The sequence below is a fragment of the Epinephelus lanceolatus genome, chromosome 19, assembly GCF_041903045.1.
Source record: "Epinephelus lanceolatus isolate andai-2023 chromosome 19, ASM4190304v1, whole genome shotgun sequence".
NCBI lineage: Eukaryota > Metazoa > Chordata > Actinopteri > Perciformes > Serranidae > Epinephelus > Epinephelus lanceolatus.
Genome location: NC_135752.1, coordinates 33,097,330 through 33,118,746, shown reverse-complemented (window position 1 = coordinate 33,118,746; position 21,417 = coordinate 33,097,330). Strand labels below are relative to the sequence as shown.

The following is a 21,417-nucleotide window of genomic DNA, read 5'->3' as shown; positions in this document are numbered from 1 at the left end:
AAGAGTAAGATCTTTTTTGTTCAACCAGAAACAGCCCTAAAATCTCTATTAAAAAACCCACCAGACTCCATTTAAAAAAAACAGTCATTTTAGGGTGTACAGAGCCTGCATAGATTCACATCTAACTGCTGAAAATAGGGGTTTATTTCAACCAAACCAGAGTTAAGAAATGTTTGAGCAGTTGCAAGACAACCCAAGTCCGCTTTTGTGAGTTTGATGTTGTTTCCGTCGACTTTGAATTAAGTGTGTTTTATGATAGTAAAATTACCGATTATATAAATGGAATTTGGTGGCTGTTTGGTTCGGTTCACTCTAACTCAAGTTCGTTTGCCCTTTCAGTGCGGTTTGTTTGGGCAGGTGTGAACACAGCAATCACACTCAGGTGTGCAACAAAACAACCACACCGAGACCTTCTTGAAGAGGTGGTCTCAGTCTGGTTACAAACGAACTCAGGTGCAGTTCGTTTGTGGTGAGAACGTGTTCCGACCTGGATCTGAACCAACTGCAGTCACATGACACATTGTTTGGGTTAAACATGAGCATGTTACAGTCCTGGAGGATTATTAATGTGCACCTTCTCCTGCACTGCCTTAATATGCACATTCAGCACATCCAATGCATCAAAACATTGTTTTCTAGTTGGAGCCGCACCTCGTTATACAACTTTGTAACAAAATTAGTCCCTGATTTGGATTAAAGCAAGACAACTCCAGGTCACTGCCATGACTGAGAAACTTAATTAAGATCTGTGCTATCCTCCTGTGACAAGTCAAAATGTCCACTGTGTAAAAGGCCTTTTGGATAAAACTTACTGTGGAGCCACAAAGATAATGGCATTTCGCAACCACACGGGAGTATTACAAAAAGGTCAACTTTGATTGTTTGTCTTAAAAGCTCATATTGCACAATTTGACCACAGTGTAGTAAAGATACTGAATTTGGCTGTTCCAAATAAAAGGACGTCATCAGTGAAAGGCAGAAAGCAGGAAAAGTGGGAACAGGAAGTGACACCGGGATCTACTCCTGTTGCAGGCAGTGGTGTACTTCCTCTTTGTGCTGGCAGTTGGATCTGATCAGGTGGGGCCAGTGTGAGAGGGAGACAGAGAGAGGGAGAGAGAGCAACAGATGGCCAGGGGATTACTCCCACAATCTCTAAGCGCTCTCTCTGCCTCTTTCTCCCATAATTCCACTACTCTGCTGCTCGCTGCACTCACTCTGCCTGCGGTTCTGTCACTTTTAGTCCTGCACAGCCTCTGTTTCTCATCCTTTTATTGAATTATTCTGTTGTAGTAACTCCCCACCTAACTCAGTCAGCTGCAGAGTCAAAGACAAACAGGCAGGCTCTGAGCAAACAGTGCTGCTGTTGTGATAACTAGTGTGCTCCTAATCCGTGGCTTGGACACTTGAAAGACTGGAGTGTGTGCCATGACAAAGAACTGCTACATCACTGTTTTCAAATGAGGAGTAAAACTAATATTGAAATATGAAAATCAGCATACAATAGGCGTGATGATGCATGAGACAAGCTCAATATCCTGTGTGGACACAGTTCAGCACGCAATAAGTCCGCAGGAGCAATGTAGAAAGCATAGGGCTCCAAGCAATGACATCTCATTTGCTGCTTTTGTCCAAAAATCAGTCCAATGCATTACTTGCACCGACTTTGAGAAACACTCTTGTAATGTACTGCAATGCATTTACCAGATATTTAGAAAATCTAACTGCTTTAATTGCTCAAATGTCCCAAATCCCTAAGGCCCAGACAACAAACTGACGTCGGAGAATTAGCAGCGACGAGAGGCCCCTGCTGCGTCGGCTCACGTCACCCTGTCTTTGCCAAAAAGTTGCACACCAAACCGACGGCCAACAAGCACATATGTTCTGCGCCTGCATGAGACAACATACCCCTCCATGACGGCAGACGGCAGTCATCTGTTATCGTCATTCAAAAAGTGAAACCAGAAGACCGTCTTGACGCTAGTTAGCCAGTTAGCACATTAACAACAAAACCCAAAGTTAAAAGAAGAGAGCATATTGACCATGCACCAGTGAACAATAACACAAACTATCACTAAACATTTCTGCAAAAGAGCAAAAAAGTGGATAAAGAAAAACAATCTTACTTCATTTAACAAGTTTGTTTCGACATCATTCCCTCTGAACTTTAGCTCTTTGTTTACATTCCTCACTTCCGTTTCTTTTCTCATGTGCTGAGCCGAACTGCCAATCACAGTGATTGCATTCGCTCAAGGGCTCCACTGTGCCGAGTCAACATGCTGAACTGGCCAAAGCGCCGCCGAGGGCCAATGGTGTGGGACACACTGTACCAACTAGGGCAATAGAAGCTCACCAATGGCCTAACTTTGACTGACGGCCAGCTGTCAGCTTGGTGTGTCAGGGCCTTAACACCCTGTGGCACAGCTTGGTCGAATGCGGTCTCACTCCCAACTTGTCAAATACCAACGCTTGGCTTGCAGCCCTCAGCATCTAATACCGGTGCAGCAAGGCACTCTTTAGCAGTGGTACGAGACACACCAGGCGGCTGCATTTGTTTTTAGGCTCCGAGCAACTGCCCTAGTACGAAGAGCAAGAAAGTCAATATAAGGTGGGAGGGGCATTGGGCGTCAAACAAACTCCAGACTGTTCGTGTCCAGTGTGAACCAAAAGTCAACAGAGTTATTTAAATGGCAACATAGAGTGCTAGTATGTGTAGCTTTCTATGCAAGTGACGTACATCGCGTGACCTATGGAACGTATGTCACCTGACATTACATTACGTTAACAACACTAAATTAAAACTAAACCGTGATGTTTTTTCAAGCCCTTATCACGTGCTTCTGTTGCCGAAACCTAAGGAAGTAAACCTAAAAATCATGTTTTTATTAACCTACGTTATACTTTAATTTTAAAAAGAGATTGTATACATTTCACAAGCAGAAACCGCACATTTCCTGTGAAAACAGGAGTGTATTTTGAGAAAGCACAAGGCATATAATGAGCGCAAATTTACACGGTTGTCCCTGAACATCCAAAACTAGTCAAGTCAGGAGTAAGAATGGATTTTTTAGTCAAGCGTCACACACCAATATTCCACTATCAACCCTCAGGACGTTGTCCAGTCTGAGCAGATGATCATCTTTTAGCTACCTTAATCAAGGCACTTTATGACACACTTGGAGATGGACAACAAATGAAATACTGACATCAGCTCAGTCCACAACAACTTCCCTCAAAAACATGCAGAAGACCATATGAGTCCTTAAGACTAAGACCAAACTTTACCACAAGTGCTGCCATCCTGTGTATGAGCTCTTAGCCTTCCACACTCCTCCTCTGTTTGTACTCTGTACCAATAACCACTCCCTAGTGTCAGACATTACCAAGTATCCTGTCACTAAAACGATCACGTGTCTGAATCTGTACACCTCTAATTCTGCAGCATCATGGGGTCCATGTGAGCCATGCGTCCACTCAGCCCTGCTCTGATCCACAGCAGGAGTCTCCCCCACATTTCCACTTGTAAGGGCAACCACTTATCTGTTGTGCAAAGACATCGCCATGGAGATGAGGCATCTCGACTCCCAATAAATACGCAACATTGTCAAGCTGTGCTATCAGGGGATGAGTCACAACATCAGCTAATCACACAAACCCCTGCCCAAGCAGCCTTTTCTCTGTTATCAATGCTCTGCATAACTCCTACCAGCCTACATTTGCTATAACAGTGATCAATAAATGGACAGTATGAAAGCTCTGCAGTGAAAGGCCCCACTTGGTACAATAACTCTTGATTGCCAGAGCCATTCAGCTGAACTTTCGAAAGTAAGTGAAGCCAAACAGACTCGCCTCTTGGTGACCTTTTCCCTGCCAGGAGGCTTTCTTTTGCTCAGCTTGGTGTATCGATGCCTGAATCCCTTCTGAGGCTCTTTGTTTACAGGTTTTAAAGACAAATACTTTGATTTTTTTACTTTTTTTAAAGGAGCAGACAAGTCAAAAGTGATTTTCTTTTGGATTTTATGATCCCCAAACATTAAAACATTGTTGTGTTTCCTGCTCAAAGATGCCACTGATACTCACTTTTACTTTTTGTGATGAGATAGTGAAACCAGGATGATCTGAAATTGCCTATCCTTCATATTACACCACTGGAAAGATGGTCTTTACATGAAACTAGGCTGTCTATGCAGAAGAGACATGCAAAAACTTATTCAAATTGGTGCTACATGACCAGAGAAAACAGAGAAAAATGGCTATGGCATTTGCTTTTGCTCAAGAGGTAGAAAATCTACAACTACCAGAATGCACTGCACAGCACCGCACCAATAAATGCTCCCGCTGATGGGTGACATTATGCGATCTTTGTTCATAACTGATCATCACTCCTTCATTTTAAGGTTGGATCTCAGTTTTTTTAAGTCTCCACTATCACTATGCAAGAAACAGTATGGTGCCCACTTCCTGTTTGCCAACTCTCTTATTACAGCCAAACAGGGCACTAAAATATGTTTCTGAAGACATTTTAGGTTGGATATAGCCCATACGGCAAGATAATCTTGGTTTGTATTTAATCAGCACTGTCTAGTTTTGCCTTTTGATCCATGTTCAGTCTGAATTTAAGAGAAAGAACGGCGGCTTTCTCTCTTGATCCACTTCTCTTTGTGTCTATGGTGGCAGCATGGGTGATGGGGAATAGGAAAATGTGGAAGTACAATCTGTAGTTCAAGCAACAGCCCTGGAGCCAACTCAAAACTGAGAGATGAGCTGGGAGATCTGGACGCTGGTACGAGGGAGAGAAGTTTACCACAACTCATGTGAACACACTATCCATATTGATAAATAATTAGACAATGAAAATAATCGTTAGTTGCAGCCCTACTACAGAGGAGGCATAACCTCCTTTGCTTTGTACACACAGAACCAAACAACAGTGGCATCATACCGCTCCAGTGTGATTATACACTGCGTTCCGGTATTCTGCAATCAAAAGAAGTGTAACTCAACAGCACCAGCCTCTAGTATGAGATGAAACACACATGACGGCAGCGCTTTATAAACAAAACCAATGGCATAACGTGGCAATAACAATAATTTAATATGGCAGCTAATCTAGTCCTCTGCTAAGAGGATAAGAAGCTCCTATATCAACTTGTTTTCCCAATTTGCAGCCGCTGTTCTTCTTTTTTGAGATAGCCGCTAACTGCTAACAGCTACTTTTTAAATCTCCTGCAGTGGATTACACACATAACACGTCGTCAAAATGTCACACCCTGTCTTGCCAAGCTGTCCTGTTTATACAGACACCGTTTCAGCGCTGTTACTACCTCCAGGGCAGAATAAAGGCCACTCTTTCTCCCCATTCAGCAATCATACGTTATACAGAACAGCAAGGTGGCATACTGACGCAATATTCCCGCCCTGAACATGCAGTGTGAAAGGGGCTATAGAATGTGGCGACACCTCGCAGACAACCTGTCACCATACCCTTAATAATGTGTCACATCAGGTCTTAATAAATTATAAATGGCTGAGTTATTTACAAAGTTGTCAGAAGGGGGGACATAAGAGAGGCCGCAAACATGTTTATTTCTGTGGCAAAGTTGGAGATTTTCACACGGGTGCCTATGGGGATTGCCTCGCTTTTGGAGCCAGCCTCAAGTGGCCACTAACAGAACTGCAGTTTTTTGGCGCATCAACTTCGGCAGCATGTTGAAAAGTTGTGAAAAGGTAGAAAAATTAAAACACACACAGCCCAATCAGTGACAATCAGCTGCTGGTGTGTGAGAAACCCACTGACTGATAAGTTCATGCTACTTCCTGCTCTGCTTGTCTGTATATCTTGAGAGTGACGTGGGGAACATTTGCACAGGCATTAGAGACACTTAAGATCATGACAGAAGGTGTTTGCTGATTGTGTAAACATGCATGAGTGGAGGTATCTGAGGGATATTTGATGAGATTTAGGTGTGTATGAGGCCTGGAGTCCAACATTCAGAATCAAAAGATGGGAAGGAGGGACACAATACTGTCAGTGATTCACTCATACACGCCAGGCACAAGATGCATAATAGGAGCTACTTATAGCCACAATATGGAGCTGTCTGCACCCAAATGAGGATAATTAGACAGAACAGGACCAGACAGGGGATTTATATACAAAGCCTCAGTCTGCCACGCACGGGGTCGTCAGAAATGTTCAGGATAGGGAGTGAAAGTGAACTATTTATCCCTGACATAATACTGACTTGAGTCCAGCTTGTGGCTACACTTTTTGAACTAAATGCTCGATGATATTCCACATATAATTTTTTTAAAAGATGCCGTCTATTTGACACATGCAGAGGAAAAGACATGAGTAAAATGTTTACTTATAATTAAAGCCATTTATTTAATGACAAAAAAATTACACTTTCTGATAAACTTTATGAAGAACAAAATCATATTAAATGTATTTTTCTTTGAGGAGGGGGAGCATCATCATTACAGATGTGCTTTAAACGAAATAAGTCTGCAGCTCTGTTTTGAGCTTATGCCATGATTTACTGTCCTTCCCTCTCATCCTGGCAGCACTGTACCAAATTGCTGGGCTTTGGTCTTGATGACACAGAACAGCATATTGCATAATGTGCTTTGCTGATGCTACAGCAAGCAGCAGGAGTGGCCAGCTTCTTTTTGGTGTTATCACACCCCAGCTTCATTTGCTTTAGTCTTGTTTCCGCCTGGAAACGTGTCCACGTCAAGAAGACTTTAAACTTGTCAAATTAATTTTAGTTCACAGGCCACATACAGTCTGATTTGATCGCAGGTGGAACCTTTTTTTTTTTTGTTCAAAGGACGACATTGAAAGTCTCAGTTTTTCCACATTCAGTCAGTCGACTACTCACTGTCATTACATGTGCATTTTTTCATACATTTCCACTCCTGTGTTGTAATCCTGACATCAACACACCAATTCAAGTGAAAGAAAAGAACTGTATTATGGTCGGGGTGGAAAAGCCTCTGAAGCAACATTGTACATGTTTAACTTGCTCCTGAAACCTGGCACCTCTCAGCCTTCACAAGCGCATCACTATTAGGTGTGCAAGGTCATCCAGTGGGTCATACTGGACCCTTTGGTGGGGCGGTTCTGGCCCCGAGGACGTATGTTTGACACCCCTGTTTTAAAGGTGCTACACACAAAAGTCAATTTTAATATTATTACTATCATTTTGACCCTAAAAAATTGTATTTTTTTGTACATTTTTGGGGCTGGGGCAGAGATAACACATAGAATAAACACCTAATATGGACCACTAATAATAATAAAAAAATCAGTTTTCTGGAAAAACATCAGTCCGCTTCTGGTAGTATCATATTCATCAGTAAAATCTTTAGATTAATTAAAGTACCCATCAGAGGTAGAGTAACCCTTAGTGTCATTAGTACCACTATAATATAATAATCAAACATTATGCATGTAGCACAAAAAAAGCAACACAATGACAATAATAATAACATTTACGATAAAACTATAAAACAAGGAAAGATGATTTAATCATAATTGAAGTCCAATTCAAATAAATGTTTGTCTTCCAATTTATGATTTATTTTGAGGTGCGATTAATAATAGATTATACTTATAGCTACTATGTTTATTTTTTTATCTCTTTCTGTCTTTCTTTCTTTCTTTCTTTCTTTCTTTAGTTATTTATTTTTTGATCATATCTGAAAGTGAATACACCACACATTATGTTAGTGTGCAGGGTCATCCAGGGGGCCAGATTGGACCCTTTGGCGGGCCAGTTCTGGCCCCCGGGCCGCATGTTTGACACCCCTGTTTGGAAAGGTGCTATACACAAAAAGTTAATTTTTATATTATTACCATCATTTTGACCCCAAAAAATGTTATTTTTTTGTACATTTTTAGGCAGGGTGGGACATAACTTATAGAATAAACAACTAATATGGACTGCTGAAAAATAAAAAATGTCAAGTGGTATCAGTTTTCTGGAAAGACGTCAAACTATTATTATCATATTCATCAGTAAAATTAGTGTCAGTGAAACTGAAGTACCCATCAGAAAGCCTTGAAACATTGGTGTCATTAACATCACTGTATAATAATAATTAAACATTTTGTATTTAGCACGATTCATGCATAAAATGCAACACAAAAAAAATAATTATAACATTTATGATGAAACCAAAAAACAAGGAAAGGATGTGACTTGGTTAAAGTTTAAGTCCAATTCAAATAAATGTTTGTTTTCCAACTTATAATTTATTTTAAAGTGGGATTAACGAAAAATTATATCCATGGCTACATGGCTTTTATTTTATTTCTTTTTTTAAATTTATTTATTTTTATTTACTTATTTGATTTTACTTTAATCTATTTTTATTTATTCTTTTTTTTTTGTTGTTGTCATATCTGAAAGTCAACACACCACAGATTATGTTGGGCTACAACAGCTGGAAACCGAGATGGTGGAGGGCTCCAATTACACAGAGATAACACACACTATTCTGGCTTTAAAAACATCTCAAATATAATTATTGTTTTCATTGTAATTATGAAAAGTATGGGTTTTTTTAAAAAAATAAAGATGTGATAGGTTAAATCACGACAGGACAAATGTAGTCGCCACTTCTCTCCTCCCTGAGGGGGGATGCCTCCTGCCAGAGAACCTGTTCAGTAGGATTTCATTGACATTATCAGATTGAAGTCAACAAACTCGGGTTTAACGTGTCAAACTAACTCGTAACATAGTTTCTAACCGAGTAAAGAAATGAAACTAGAAGTGAGACTCACCTCTGACACACAGTAACGACATGGCAAAGCTTCCAGCGACGGTCCAGCACTTTGACACAGTTTGTAAGAGCAGCTCTCAGCGGAGATTTACTCTGTCCTGTGTCACCGGATCATTGTACCCGTTAAATCACTTCTCAAACCGCTGGCGAGCTCCGAGTCGATGTTCACAGGTGGTTCCCCGAGTCTGGACTCGAGCAGAGAGCTGCAGCCCCCCGCCACGGCCTCGCCATTATTAAAACTCTCATCGCAGGTTTTCAGACTGAAGAACAACCTGAGGGCACTGAGAGAGGAGAGGAGGGCGGGGCCGAGGCACCTGTTACTGGCGTCTGAGGCCGCCAATGAGAAGGCAGGACTATGCTGGGGGGCGGGGCTTGTTAAAATACATGTGACCAATAGCAGAGGGGAACAGGTTAGAGGAGGAAACAGGTGACGCACACAGATTCAGAGCAGATAAAACACCTGTAGCTATGCAAATCAGTTTGGAAATGACTTATATTGAAGAGTTAATGCATGTTTCCTTTTAAATACTTAACTGTGATTAATATTAAGCAGGTGTCCTTCAAATGATTCATAAATATGCAGAAATATAAAAAAGACATTAACACAAACTGCTCTCTCTGCGTGTAAAACTATCAGATTTCCACCAGTAAATTCTCCTTTATTGGAAGCTGTTATTATCCAAACCAGCTGAAAATAAAATATTTTTTAATAACAATACAGTGAAGAAATTAAGGAAACAATATTTATCCTATCCAGTCCTACCAAAAGCCCAAAAAGTGACATTTAATATTTGAAATTGAGATTTTCTTCCAGTCTGAGCCTGTACAGGAATTTTGGATATATTGATACACCCTTTAAAAGTGATGTTGATTAAAGCTGTTGTAATTATAAAGGAGAAAAGAAATGTTAATGTAAGAACTCTGTATTTGAAGATTGTGTTTTGATTTGTGTTATGTATATTGTATTGTAAACAACTGTATCGACACAGTTAATTCTTCAAGTATTGAAATATGCCTTAAAGTTTGTACTTGAATGGTGTTCAATAAAAACTACTCGCATTATTCTCACACCAAGACATTCTGGAAAGACTTTTGCAGATTTATCATGAACCATAACTCTACTGACTTTACTTTTTTTAAATAATTAACTGGGTAATGAATCTGGCGAAGTATTTTCCGTAAATGTAAGTTTAGCAATAATAAACCTTATATTGGTGTTTCTCTGAAGGATGTTGAACACTACATGAAACTGCTTTTTGATTCGACCAACAAACAGACTACTGAGACACTTTGCATCTGTATGTCTTATAATATCTTTGGCTCTCTGTTATTGTTGTGTTTGTATACTCTCAACTGTATACTGAGTCATTTTTACAGTGTGTTACTTGAATAAAGAATGATTAAAAAAATGTAGCTCTTTATAAGAGTGATTATTTTAGCTGTTTTATGACTTTTTTTAAAGACAGCTGTATTGTTTTATATTTACATTTTACCCTTGTAGCTTCATAATTAGTCTTCTATATGCTTTTATAGTTTGCTTTTTTAGTCAAATTAACACAGAGTGAAAATTACAAGTGTACTGCCTTTGACTTTTCCTATTTGAAACACACAAGAGCATTAATTTGTTAATTTCTCAGATCTCTTTTATTTCTCATTTTATGGCTATTTTTACTCTCAAATGTATGTTGTCAGTGCATTATTCCCACATAGTTTGTCTTATTCCAGTATATTATCTGTCGCACTACTGTAACCTTTTCTGTGTCTAAGTTAAGTTGCTTAGTGTGGCTGCACACTATTACACTTCTTTTTAAGTGTCAAGTCAAGTTTATCCCTTCATCACAAAGACGTTCACAAAAAGAGCCAGTTAACATAAAATAAAATAATAAAATAAAATAAAATGAATTAAATTAAATTAAATTAAATTAAATTAAATTAAATTAAAATAAAAATATGTGCCTCATTCAAAGTCGCCTGTTTAAAAGTCATGACATAAACCAATGAATCCCCCAAAAAATTCTTTTTTCTCTTTATTTATCACAAGAAGAATGTACAGAACAAGTCGGGGAATACAAGTTCAAGGATAAAAGAACTTAACAGTGATGGTCAAAGTCATGCTGCAGCACAAACTCAAACAAAAAAGACAACAAAAAAGGAGAAACAATCAGGTATATAAAAAAGGAGCACAGGAGAGCAAGGCAAGATATTTTAAAAGAGCAAGGCCCTAGATACAGATGTATACAGTTTTTAACATTAGGTTACAATTCACTTTATTTCCATATATTTTAGCGACTTGAAATAGCCAAAGTTATTTAGTTAAATTGTAAATCTGAGTATGGCCTGCAACACACAACTGTAGCAGTGTGAAGACAAAGCCAACAGCACCCCCCTGTGTATTTGGTAAGTCATTGCATTGGGTCCTGAAGTACTTGAAGTACTTGTATTATTGAATCATAAAACAGGGACTGGAGACATAACATACTTAAATAAAAGTAGGTATTTCAAAGTGATTTAAGTGCAGAATATCAAGATACTCTTTGGACAAATACAGTAGTGGAGAGTGGAGAAGAAAAATGCATGAAAGTCCTTAAAAATACAGAGTATTTTTTAAAGGCTATACAATTGATCATTAATTAGCAAATGTGAAACGTTAATTTCTAGCCAATAAGACGCTTAATTGTTCCTACTGCTACTTAAACCTTAAATGTAAGCACAGAAGAAGAAACTATGGGAACAAGTAACACTGCAGGGCCACTTTGGGGGAAAGGAGAAATAAAATATACTTTATTAATAATTCAGTTTTGTAAATACGGGGTATCTTTGCGGTACTGTACTGGGAAACAAAACAGTGACCTCATAACGTGAAATAAATTACCTTATACGACTAAACAGTGATAGTAATACCTGTATATAACATTATATAGCTAGCGGAACCATTAGCCGCTCAGTTCTCGCATCCCGCACCGTCGGAAGCTTTTACCGTTGCACCACTGATGTAACTTTCATTTCCTGATCGGTAAGGGGTCACACACATGACTACAGAGTCTGTGTAGACTCCACTTTACAAAACTGAACCTTCTCCACACTACTGCTGGACTAAATTTACAGTAAAGGATGTTTCGCACGCTGTGTCGGACCGGAGGAGCTCTGCTGCAGGTAAACTAAAGCTTTATCATCACATCCGGTTTGTTAGCTCGAGCTCAAGAGTTGTTTCACAGCCGTTGATGAAGTGGGTGTCATTTAGGGTGCAGCAGGGTGTTAATAATCCACGAAATGTCACTCTTCGGCCGGATAAATGTTCAAATGAGTCCGTAATAAGTTAACATGAGAGGCACCTTTATTAGCTAGTTGTAGCTTGCTAACATGCTAACCATTCATTCAGCATAAGTTATGTAAGTAAGCTCACTATTATGACATGTTACACCTCCATACTGTCTACTTAGACATAATACATGATGTCAGACATTTAAGGATACAAACATACTGTATTTTAAAAGGGCACAATGTTTAAACAGAAAAAATATTTTATATAAATCAGCAAATTTGAAATGGGCTCTGTTATTTTAATAATCTTGTAGTCCAGATTATCACCCAGTATAAAACAAGCCAAGCCATTAAAAGCTGTAACTTGCACACTTCCTGAGCCCAATATAAAAACAAGCTCAGTAGTTATTTAACAGATATAAAACTCTTAAATCAGCATAGTATAAACATCTATCCATGAAATAAAACTACTTAATGTAACGATGCATGCATTGCAGTAAAAAGTATGAAAATGTAGCTACTAAAAAAGAAATATTGGAGTAAAATAACATATTTATTTATAACATATTTTTATATTTATCTGTAATAAAAAAGTCCCAAAGAAATTAAAATAATCCTTCAAAAAAAATCAGTCAAAAATATATTAAAAAGTGTTTTTTTAAGTCTTAAGCCATATTTAAAAAAAATAATAATAATAATAACAAACTTTATTTATATAGCACCTTTCATACAAGAAATGCAGCTCAAATTGCTTTACAGTAAAGGCAGTATAATCCCTGAGTGCTTCACATGAAAATAGACAGAATGAACATAAACAGAAATCATCATAGAATCATGGAATTGTTCAACTATAAATCATAAAATCAAGCAAGCATTTTTAACATTTTTATTAGTTTTTAAACAACATATAAACTGCTTTACAGCATTATGAAAAAGAAAGGAAAACAAGGGGTATACATATGCACATGTGCACATATCTACAGGTAACTAAACATGCACAGAAGCTTCAAAAGAACAGGCAGTTGCAGGCAGAGGATGAAGGGCTAATCAGGGTCCATCCTATTGTGATAGGCTACAAGATGTAATAAATAAATAAACAACACGAGGAGTTCACAAGGAGTTATCAAGAAAGTGGGGGTTTAGAGTCTGGCTTTTATGTATTCCAAGTAGGGCTGCAACTAACGATTATTTTCATTGTCGACTAATCTGTCGATTATTTCTTCGATTAGTCGACTAATCATTTTATTGAAAAATGTGTTAAAATGTTGTTAAATATCGGTCTGTCTCTCTCAAACCCCAAAATCTATGTCATCTAATGTCTTGTTCCGTACTCACACCAAAGGGTTTTAGTTCACCGTCATGGGAGAGTGTGTAAAGTTGCCAGTATATGAATGTAAGAAGCTGCAATAAGAGTATTATGGGGTACTTTTATAGTACTTTTCTATAAAATATGACTCCAACCGATTAGTCGACTACTAAAATAGTCACCGATTATTTAAATAGTCGATTAGTCGACTAATTGTTGCAGCCCAAATTCCAAGAATGGATTCTAAATTCTCATAAATATATCAGAAGAGGCATTTAATGTCAGTGTTATTTTCTCAAGTTTGAGATGTTGCATCATCAGTTCAAGTAAGATTTTAAAAGAGTTGCAGAATGAGTTTCAGACCTGTATCACGAGCTAGATGAAGGCTAAAGTGAGCCGACATGTTTTTATCTTTCTTTTAAAAATATTTAGCGAGCTAGCTTCCCTGATTTCTATAGGTAGTGTGTTCCATAGCTTTTAACTGACAAAGGCTGCATCCCTGATCTTTTTCCGTCTGTTACTGGGAACCTCCAGTAAACCAGCAGCAGATGATCACAGTGTTCTTGGAGGCAAATTTTGGCAAGATCTGTGGCACTTATTATTTTTATGCAGGCTCAAATATCTTCTAAATGTTGTAGAACTATATGAATACTATATAGAATAAAAATTTGGCTGCAAGAAAATAAAAACTATTGGATATAGTCATTTTTGAAATTTGAATATTGGTCATTCAAGTGAAAAAAAGATTACTGTAAAACATCTGGCAACAACTGTTAACATGAATACATATTGTAAACTATCCTTAGGGTTTCGTGGATGTTTGGTACAAATTTCAACCCAGTTCAGTGAAAAATAAGCAATTAGTGAGGCTTTGAATATGATCACAAAAATGATGTATTAAGCTCTGAGGGCCAAATAAAAAAAATCGTAAGTAAGATAGGATTTGGAGTAGAGCTATAGGATTCTGCAGGGTCCTATGAATTTAAAAGTTTTCACATTATTTTTTTCCCCCATAAAGTCCATGACCTGAACTGGGAGGTGTTGGTGTGTTGTATGGAATACCCCAGTAACAGTTGCATCAGCTTTGGCTGTTGAAAAATTTTAGGGGCATTTTGCACACTGTCTGACTTCCACTTTCACTTTGATTTGATGCATCAACATAGAACAATGAAAATGACAGCTTTTTTCTCAACTGTGTGTCTCCGTAGCAAACCCAGCGGGCTGCGCCGAGGTTGTGGGTTACACCAGCTCAGCAGCGATGGGCATCCAGCCTGCCCATGAACACTGTGGTCCTGTTTGTGCCTCAGCAGGAAGCCTGGGTGGTGGAGAGGATGGGTCGCTTCCACCGCATCTTAGAGCCAGTATTAATCCTAATTCTTAGACAATTTCTGATTAAATAACATCAAATACTACTGGGTGAAATAAAAACCAAAAGCTCAATAAGTATTTGTTTCTGTTTTAGGGTTTAAATTTCCTCATACCTGTACTTGACCGAATTCGCTACGTGCAGAGTCTCAAAGAGATTGTCATCGATGTCCCGGAGCAGTCTGCAGTAACTCTAGGTGAGGGACCAACAAAGTGTCACATTCATGACATAAGTTAATGAACATACAGTGTATTCTAAAATGAGCTTATGTTGTTTTTACAGACAACGTAACGCTACAGATTGATGGAGTGCTTTACCTAAGGATCCTAGACCCTTTTAAGGTATGCTTTAAGAGCTGCTTCAAATGCTGGAGCGATCGGCTTCTCCCTTGTGTTGTTTACGCTGACCAAATAACATATTTATTAATCTCTTGACCTGTTCCTTTTGTCTCCAGGCCAGTTACGGTGTGGAGGATCCAGAATATGCCGTCACACAGTTGGCACAGACGACCATGAGGTCAGAGCTGGGCAAACTCACGCTGGACAAAGTGTTCAGGGTAATTAGAAACTACTATCCCACATCTGTGTAGTGTCAGTTTAGGTCCATTAAACATGCTCGTTTTTGCTACTGACAGACTCAGATTGTTGTGTTGTGTGTCTGACAATCTACCCTTCATCTCCAAAATCCTCGAAAAAACAGTCGCTTCCCAACTCCATTCTCACCTATCCCACAATAACCTGTATGAACAGTTCCAGTCCGGTTTCCGCCCACTCCATAGCACTGAAACAGCACTCATCAAAATCACCAACGATCTCCTTATGGCAGCTGATTCTGGACTCCTCACCATCCTCTTCCTCCTCAACCTGAGTGCAGCCTTTGATACCATCTGTCACACCACCCTGCTCAACAGGCTATCCTCAATTGGCATCACTCACACTCCGTTAGACTGGTTCACATCTTACCTCTCTGGCCGCACTCGGTTCATTCAACTCAAGTCCTTTAAATCCATCCTTTCCTCCGTCACTTCAGGTGTGCCCCAGGGCTCTGTCCTGGGGCCCCTTCTCTTCATCACCTACCTCCTTCCCCTCGGCATTATCTTCCGCAAATTTAACACTCACTTCCACTGTTACGCTGATGACACGCAGCTCTACCTCACCACTAAACCCTCGTCCACTCTCCTGCCCACCTCCCTCACTGATTGCATCAGTGAAATAAAAACCTGGTTCACCCTAGACTTCCTCAAATTAAACAGTAACAAAACCAAGGTTCTCCTCATTGGCACCAAATCCACTTTATCCAAAACTGACAGCTTTTCTCTCTCTATTTATAACTCCTCCGTTTCACCCTCCCCCTAGCACACTATCCTTTCACACCCACATCAATAACATTACCCGGTCTGCCTACTTCCACCTACGAAACATCAATCGTCTCCGCCCCTCACTTACCCCCCACACTGCCGCCATCCTTGTCCACAGCCTCGTCATTTCCCGTCTCGATTATTGTAACTCTCTCCTCTTCGGCCTCCCTCACAAATCCCTCCATAAACTTCAACTGGTCCAGAACTCAGCTGCCCGTACCCGTATCATTACTCGAACCCCCTCCATCTACCACATCACTCCTGTCGTCCAACAGCTCCACTGGCTGCCGGTTCAGTTCTGTATTCAATTTAAAGTCTTCCTGTTAACATTCAAGGCCATCCACAACCTCGCCCCCCCATAACTGTCCAACCTCCTCCATGTTCCCACTCCCTCCCGCTCCCTCAGATCCTCTTCCTCCACACACCTGTCTGTCCCCTCCGCCTGCCTCACCACCACGGGGAGCAGAGCATTCAGCCGCTCTGCTCCCCGTCTCTGGAATTCATTACCACCCCAACTCAGAAACATCGATTCATTCCCCCATTTCAAATCACAACTCAAAACACATCTGTTTAAAACTGCCTATTCCATCTGATGCCAATTGCTCTGTCACTTTCTGTTTTTTTGTTTTTTTGTTTTTTTTTTAATTTATTGTTGTTTCTTTTTAATCTCTTTTAAATGTCATTTTGTGTATCTGTACGGTGTCCTTGAGTGCCAAGAAAGGCACCTTTAAATAAAATTTATTATTATTATTATTATTTTGGAGAGGATTCCTTCAAAGATAGATCTTTTTATGAAAGAGTAAGGTCCTTTTTCTTTAACCACAAACAGCCTTGAAGTCACTTTTCAGCAAACCCACCAGACTCCATTTAAAAAAACAGTAATTTTAGTGTGTGTAGAGCCTGCATATTTTAATATGAAACTGGGTAAAGTAAGGGTTTATTTCAATCAAACTAAAGTTGGTGATTGTTAGAACAGTGGTAACTTTAACCAAGGCTGGTTTTGTGGGGTTTAATTTGTTTCTGTTGACTGTAAATTAAGTGTGTTCCACTCTGATAGAATTGTCGATAATTTAAATGGAGTCCGGTGGGTTTGACTAGAGCTACTTACGTTGTCTCCGTCAGTCACTTGGACACAAAAACATGGAACAATAGGGTACATATACTGAAGTTAACTTTAAACATGTTTTAATTTTTATTCTTTATTTTTATTTTTTAAGGAAAGGGAGTCCCTCAATTCCAACATCGTCCACTCCATCAACCAAGCTTCAGACGAGTGGGGGATCCGTTGCCTCCGCTATGAAATCAAAGACATACATGTCCCACCTCGTGTCAAAGAGTCGATGCAGATGCAGGTGGGGCCAATACAATGATCACTGTAGACACCCAAGAATGTTTTAAAGGAGCAAATGCAATTTTCTAAATCCTCCAAGTCTGCCACAAACATGTAGTTTTCTGATGACCCAGGAGGTCTTGTTTTAACTGTAGTAACGATGTCATAAAATTCAGCATTTGACTGGTGAGATTCTGCGCAAGCTAGAGAGCCGTATTAACTGTAGAATACATTCTTTTTATGTTTTCATTCCACTCTGTAGGTGGAGGCTGAGCGTAAGAAGAGAGCCACAGTGCTGGAGTCCGAAGGGACGAGGGAATCGGCCATTAATGTTGCTGAGGGTCGTAAACAAGCTCAGATCCTGGCCTCCGAGGGACAAAAAGCAGAGCAGATCAATAAAGCGGCTGGTGGGTGCACTGTGCTCAAAGGGATGGTGCTTGCTTGTTTCCCCTGCTGTTTATGTGACAAAGGGATAGTGTGGATCTTTTGAAGTGAGGTTGTATAAGGTACTCCACAGTCAGTATATTACCTACAGTAGATAGAGGTTGGCATGCACCCGGTTTGGAGAAGCAGACAGAAGTACCACCATGGACGCAATGGAGTCTGGCTTTGAGGAGAGTTATATAATGGCTTCAGCTCCCCGTCATGGGACTTTATCATCAGTCGGAAACCTGCCAGCAGTCTGCGTTGTTGTTCTGGGCACATTTCGGTCCCCAGATTTAGAATAGAATAGAATAGAATGAATAGTTTATTTCGGTTACCTTTCGGTTACAATATACAATACTTAAATTGTGTGCAATCAACTGACAAAACATTTACATACATATTTGCACTACACATTTTCTCACAACAAAATTTAACAAGCTCTGCAACCGAAAAAGGAATAGGCTGAAGCCGAGGCTTATTTTTGCCTATCCTGTACAATCCATAAGATAACCCAGAATATCAGTAATACAAAGAAAAAAACACAACAAAATTTACTCTAAATTCTTCTTCTTAATCATTTCACAATTCAATCATTTTACATTGTAATCCTTAATTATTTTACCTTTCAGTGTTTTTTGAAACTCAACAGAGATCTACACAATTTCAACTCATCACTAACCCCATTCCATAATTTAACTCCCAAAAATGAAACACATCTGTATTTAACATTAGTTCTCACATTACTAATTTCAAAGACACTCAACCCTCTTAAATTATATTTTTTTTCTCTTAATTAATTTAGCTGCAGAGTGAGTGCTCCTCATGTTTAAGCTGCTCTGCGGTACAGGCAGCTGCAGACCCAGACCCAGGGTGAGTCTGAGTGAGACGGACACCTGCTCGGAAGAGGAGATTAGAGCTCTGAGATTATGTTATCTTCTGCCTTCTGCTTGGAAGTGGTGAATTTACAGCTCATGGCAGCTTAATACGACACAGTCTCTGGGTTTTGTTTGACATCTAGTATCCGCAAACAGTGGTGCTGCACATTTCCAAATCGTTGTTAGCATAGTTAGCACACATTAGCTCAGAGGGCTAACTTGGCTGGTTTACTTTATTACGTGAAAGTCACTGTCACCCTAAACACCCTAAATGGAAACCCGTTAAAACTCAGTTTCTATGTGGAAAAAAGGAACAAATAGGCAAATGTCCGTACTGAATTGCTAACTTCGATTTAATTGACATAATTCTGAGTCGGGAACAGCCCTAGACTTATTTTAGATGGCTAAAGTATTGGTTTTGTGGCTGACCCCTCCACCCCAGTACATTGCTTCGCTTCCGTGTCAGCACTCCTGCCTGCTTCTCCAAACTGGGGGCGTGCCAACTGACATCTGCTGTAGGTGATACACTGACTATGGGGAATTACCTCATACAACCCCACTTCAGAAACATCTTTTTAAGCTGAAGTTTTAAGGCTAAAAACACTGACTCATTACTGTGTTCCCTCCTCTAGGTGAAGCCCAAGCCGTGTTAGCCAAAGCAGAGGCTAAAGCTAAGGCGATCCGGGTGCTGTCCGAGGCTCTGACCCAGCAGGTGAAGAGTACTTCCTGTTCTTAAATGACACCCATGATCACAGTCTTATCTATGGAAGCTGATGTGGATTATTTTTCTCGTGCATTGAACAGAATGGAGACGCAGCAGCCTCGCTAAGCGTGGCCGAGCAGTACGTGTCTGCTTTCTCCAACCTCGCCAAAGAGTCCAACACCATCCTCCTGCCCTCAAACACCGGCGACATCAGCGGCATGGTCACACAGGTATGTACAGCAGGGTGAGAAAGCATTTTTTTTGTCTTCAATCACGACTATAACGGTTCTCACACTGTCCTCCCACACTCAGGCTATGACCATCTACGGCACGTTGGCAAAGACGAGTCAAAAAAAAGCGCCAGAAGCGGTGGAGGAGAAGAGCGAAGCCCATGAGAACCAGTCATCTCAGTAGCAGAGGACTCGCAGAATGAACTCATAAGCAGTAATAACGACAGCGAACCAGGGGAGAGCAGCTTGTGTTTAAGTTATCGGGGCTCCAAGGCGTCACCGTGTGACGTTCACGCACCTTCTACAGCCAGGACAGAAGGAGAAAACACCAACTTTACAAACGTTTTGGATGTCTTGGAGTCTTGGGAAAATGACATCTTTTGTAAGAAGATTTTTAATCATCACTGACTATTCTTTACGTTCAGTTATCAGATTGGGAGATAACACCAGCTTTCTTTGGCGGGCTGATAAAATGGAGATATTGATGACAGGGTTTTGGGTATATAAGCCACAGTGGCCAGTGGATGACGATGTAAGGCCTGGGTGTTGTGCAGTATCCAATTTATTTGCATAAAGTCATTATTTGTTGGTTTATTTCATGCATCAGATCTGTTGGGTGTGGTTAATATTGTTGCATAAATCCTACTAGAATTGGACGTGATAGTTTTCAGTTTGCTGTATTTCCAAATTTAAGTGATAGATACAGTTGGGTTAAATGTTTCCTCCTTTTGCAACCTGTTCTCCAGGGCTTGTTTTCAGTTTTGATCCATCTGCTTCGATACGGCTTGTTTGTCAGCATCATTGGGACCAGCAGATTTAAGTTTCTACATGTGATGTCTGGTTTGATGCCTCTGACTGAGGGAAAGTTCCCCAAAGTGTAGTTAATTCACAATTTAGCCCTTGTTAGATTAAAACATTATCTCCCCGAGAAAAAAGCTAAACAAGTATTCAGTAAAGTTATTTCCCTGCTATTATTCAGAAACAAATCCTTTTTGATAACTAGTTAGTACACAAAGTCGGCCCTAAGAACCAATATTCTTCTTTATGTCTTATGGAGTATATTTATTCAGTTTCATGGCTCTCCACAAACACAGCAAGTTGTCATTTCCTCAGCTTCACTGCTGCTCACAGGTTTAGGATGAATAATGCAAACGTGAAATTGGCGCAGGTGCCATTTTGGCGAGACTTTGAAGTTATGACGTGGTGGGATGGGACATTGTGAAGCACTTGTTGAAAATACAGTTTGTTAGAGGAGGATATGTGTAGAACAATTCATTAGAGACAACTGGACTTCTTCAAATGTGATTCTCGGAAAACAAACTGTTGAAGAAACAAATAAATGTGAAAACTGACATTCATGTTTTTGGGTCACTTTTAGGTTCAGCGATGTTAAAAACCATAAAATGAAATATAATAAAAAATGCATTGGTTAACAAGGTCTGTGTGTCAATGAGTAGATTTTAAAATGTGCCACTATGATAATGAATTATGGACGTATGGTACAAATGTGCCAGGGTTCATTCTGTGATCCATGACGGGGAGGAACAAAGTGACAGAATCCAGCAGCTTTTGATTTCACACCATCATTTGACAGATTTCTGAAGTTCCAGGATTTTTTGGCAGCACATATGAAGAAAGAAGAAAAAAGGCATATTATACCATAATGGAGCTGGGACAGAGTTTACATTCAATTCATTTAACAGGCGATATCTGGTCTTCATTTTTTCCTCCTACAAGGTTACAATCCATAGAATACTGAAGTTTTTGGTTGCTTGA

General features: G+C 39.7%; 2 protein-coding genes across 2 annotated transcripts in view; one reads left to right on the top strand and one right to left on the bottom strand.

Annotated features, from left to right (window-relative positions):
* unc13bb (unc-13 homolog Bb (C. elegans)) overlaps positions 1-9,135 on the bottom strand; it is a 93,010-nt gene extending 83,875 nt beyond the window's left edge. Inside the window, exon 1 of the mRNA XM_078161900.1 lies at positions 8,789-9,135. Within this exon, the coding sequence (XP_078018026.1) occupies positions 8,789-8,810 (22 nt within the window). The 5' untranslated portion in view covers positions 8,811-9,135. The remainder of the gene's footprint in view (positions 1-8,788) is intronic.
* A 2,643-nt stretch (positions 9,136-11,778) lies between these two features.
* Positions 11,779-21,080, top strand: stoml2 (stomatin (EPB72)-like 2). The gene is made up of 10 exons (XM_033646124.2): positions 11,779-11,940; positions 14,563-14,715; positions 14,817-14,916; positions 15,003-15,061; positions 15,175-15,276; positions 17,295-17,429; positions 17,670-17,814; positions 19,341-19,420; positions 19,513-19,641; positions 19,724-21,080. The coding sequence occupies exons 1-10, from the start codon at positions 11,899-11,901 to the stop codon at positions 19,823-19,825; spliced, it is 1,047 nt and encodes a 348-aa protein (XP_033502015.1). The 5' UTR covers positions 11,779-11,898; the 3' UTR covers positions 19,826-21,080.
* The last annotated feature ends 337 nt before the right edge of the window (positions 21,081-21,417 follow it).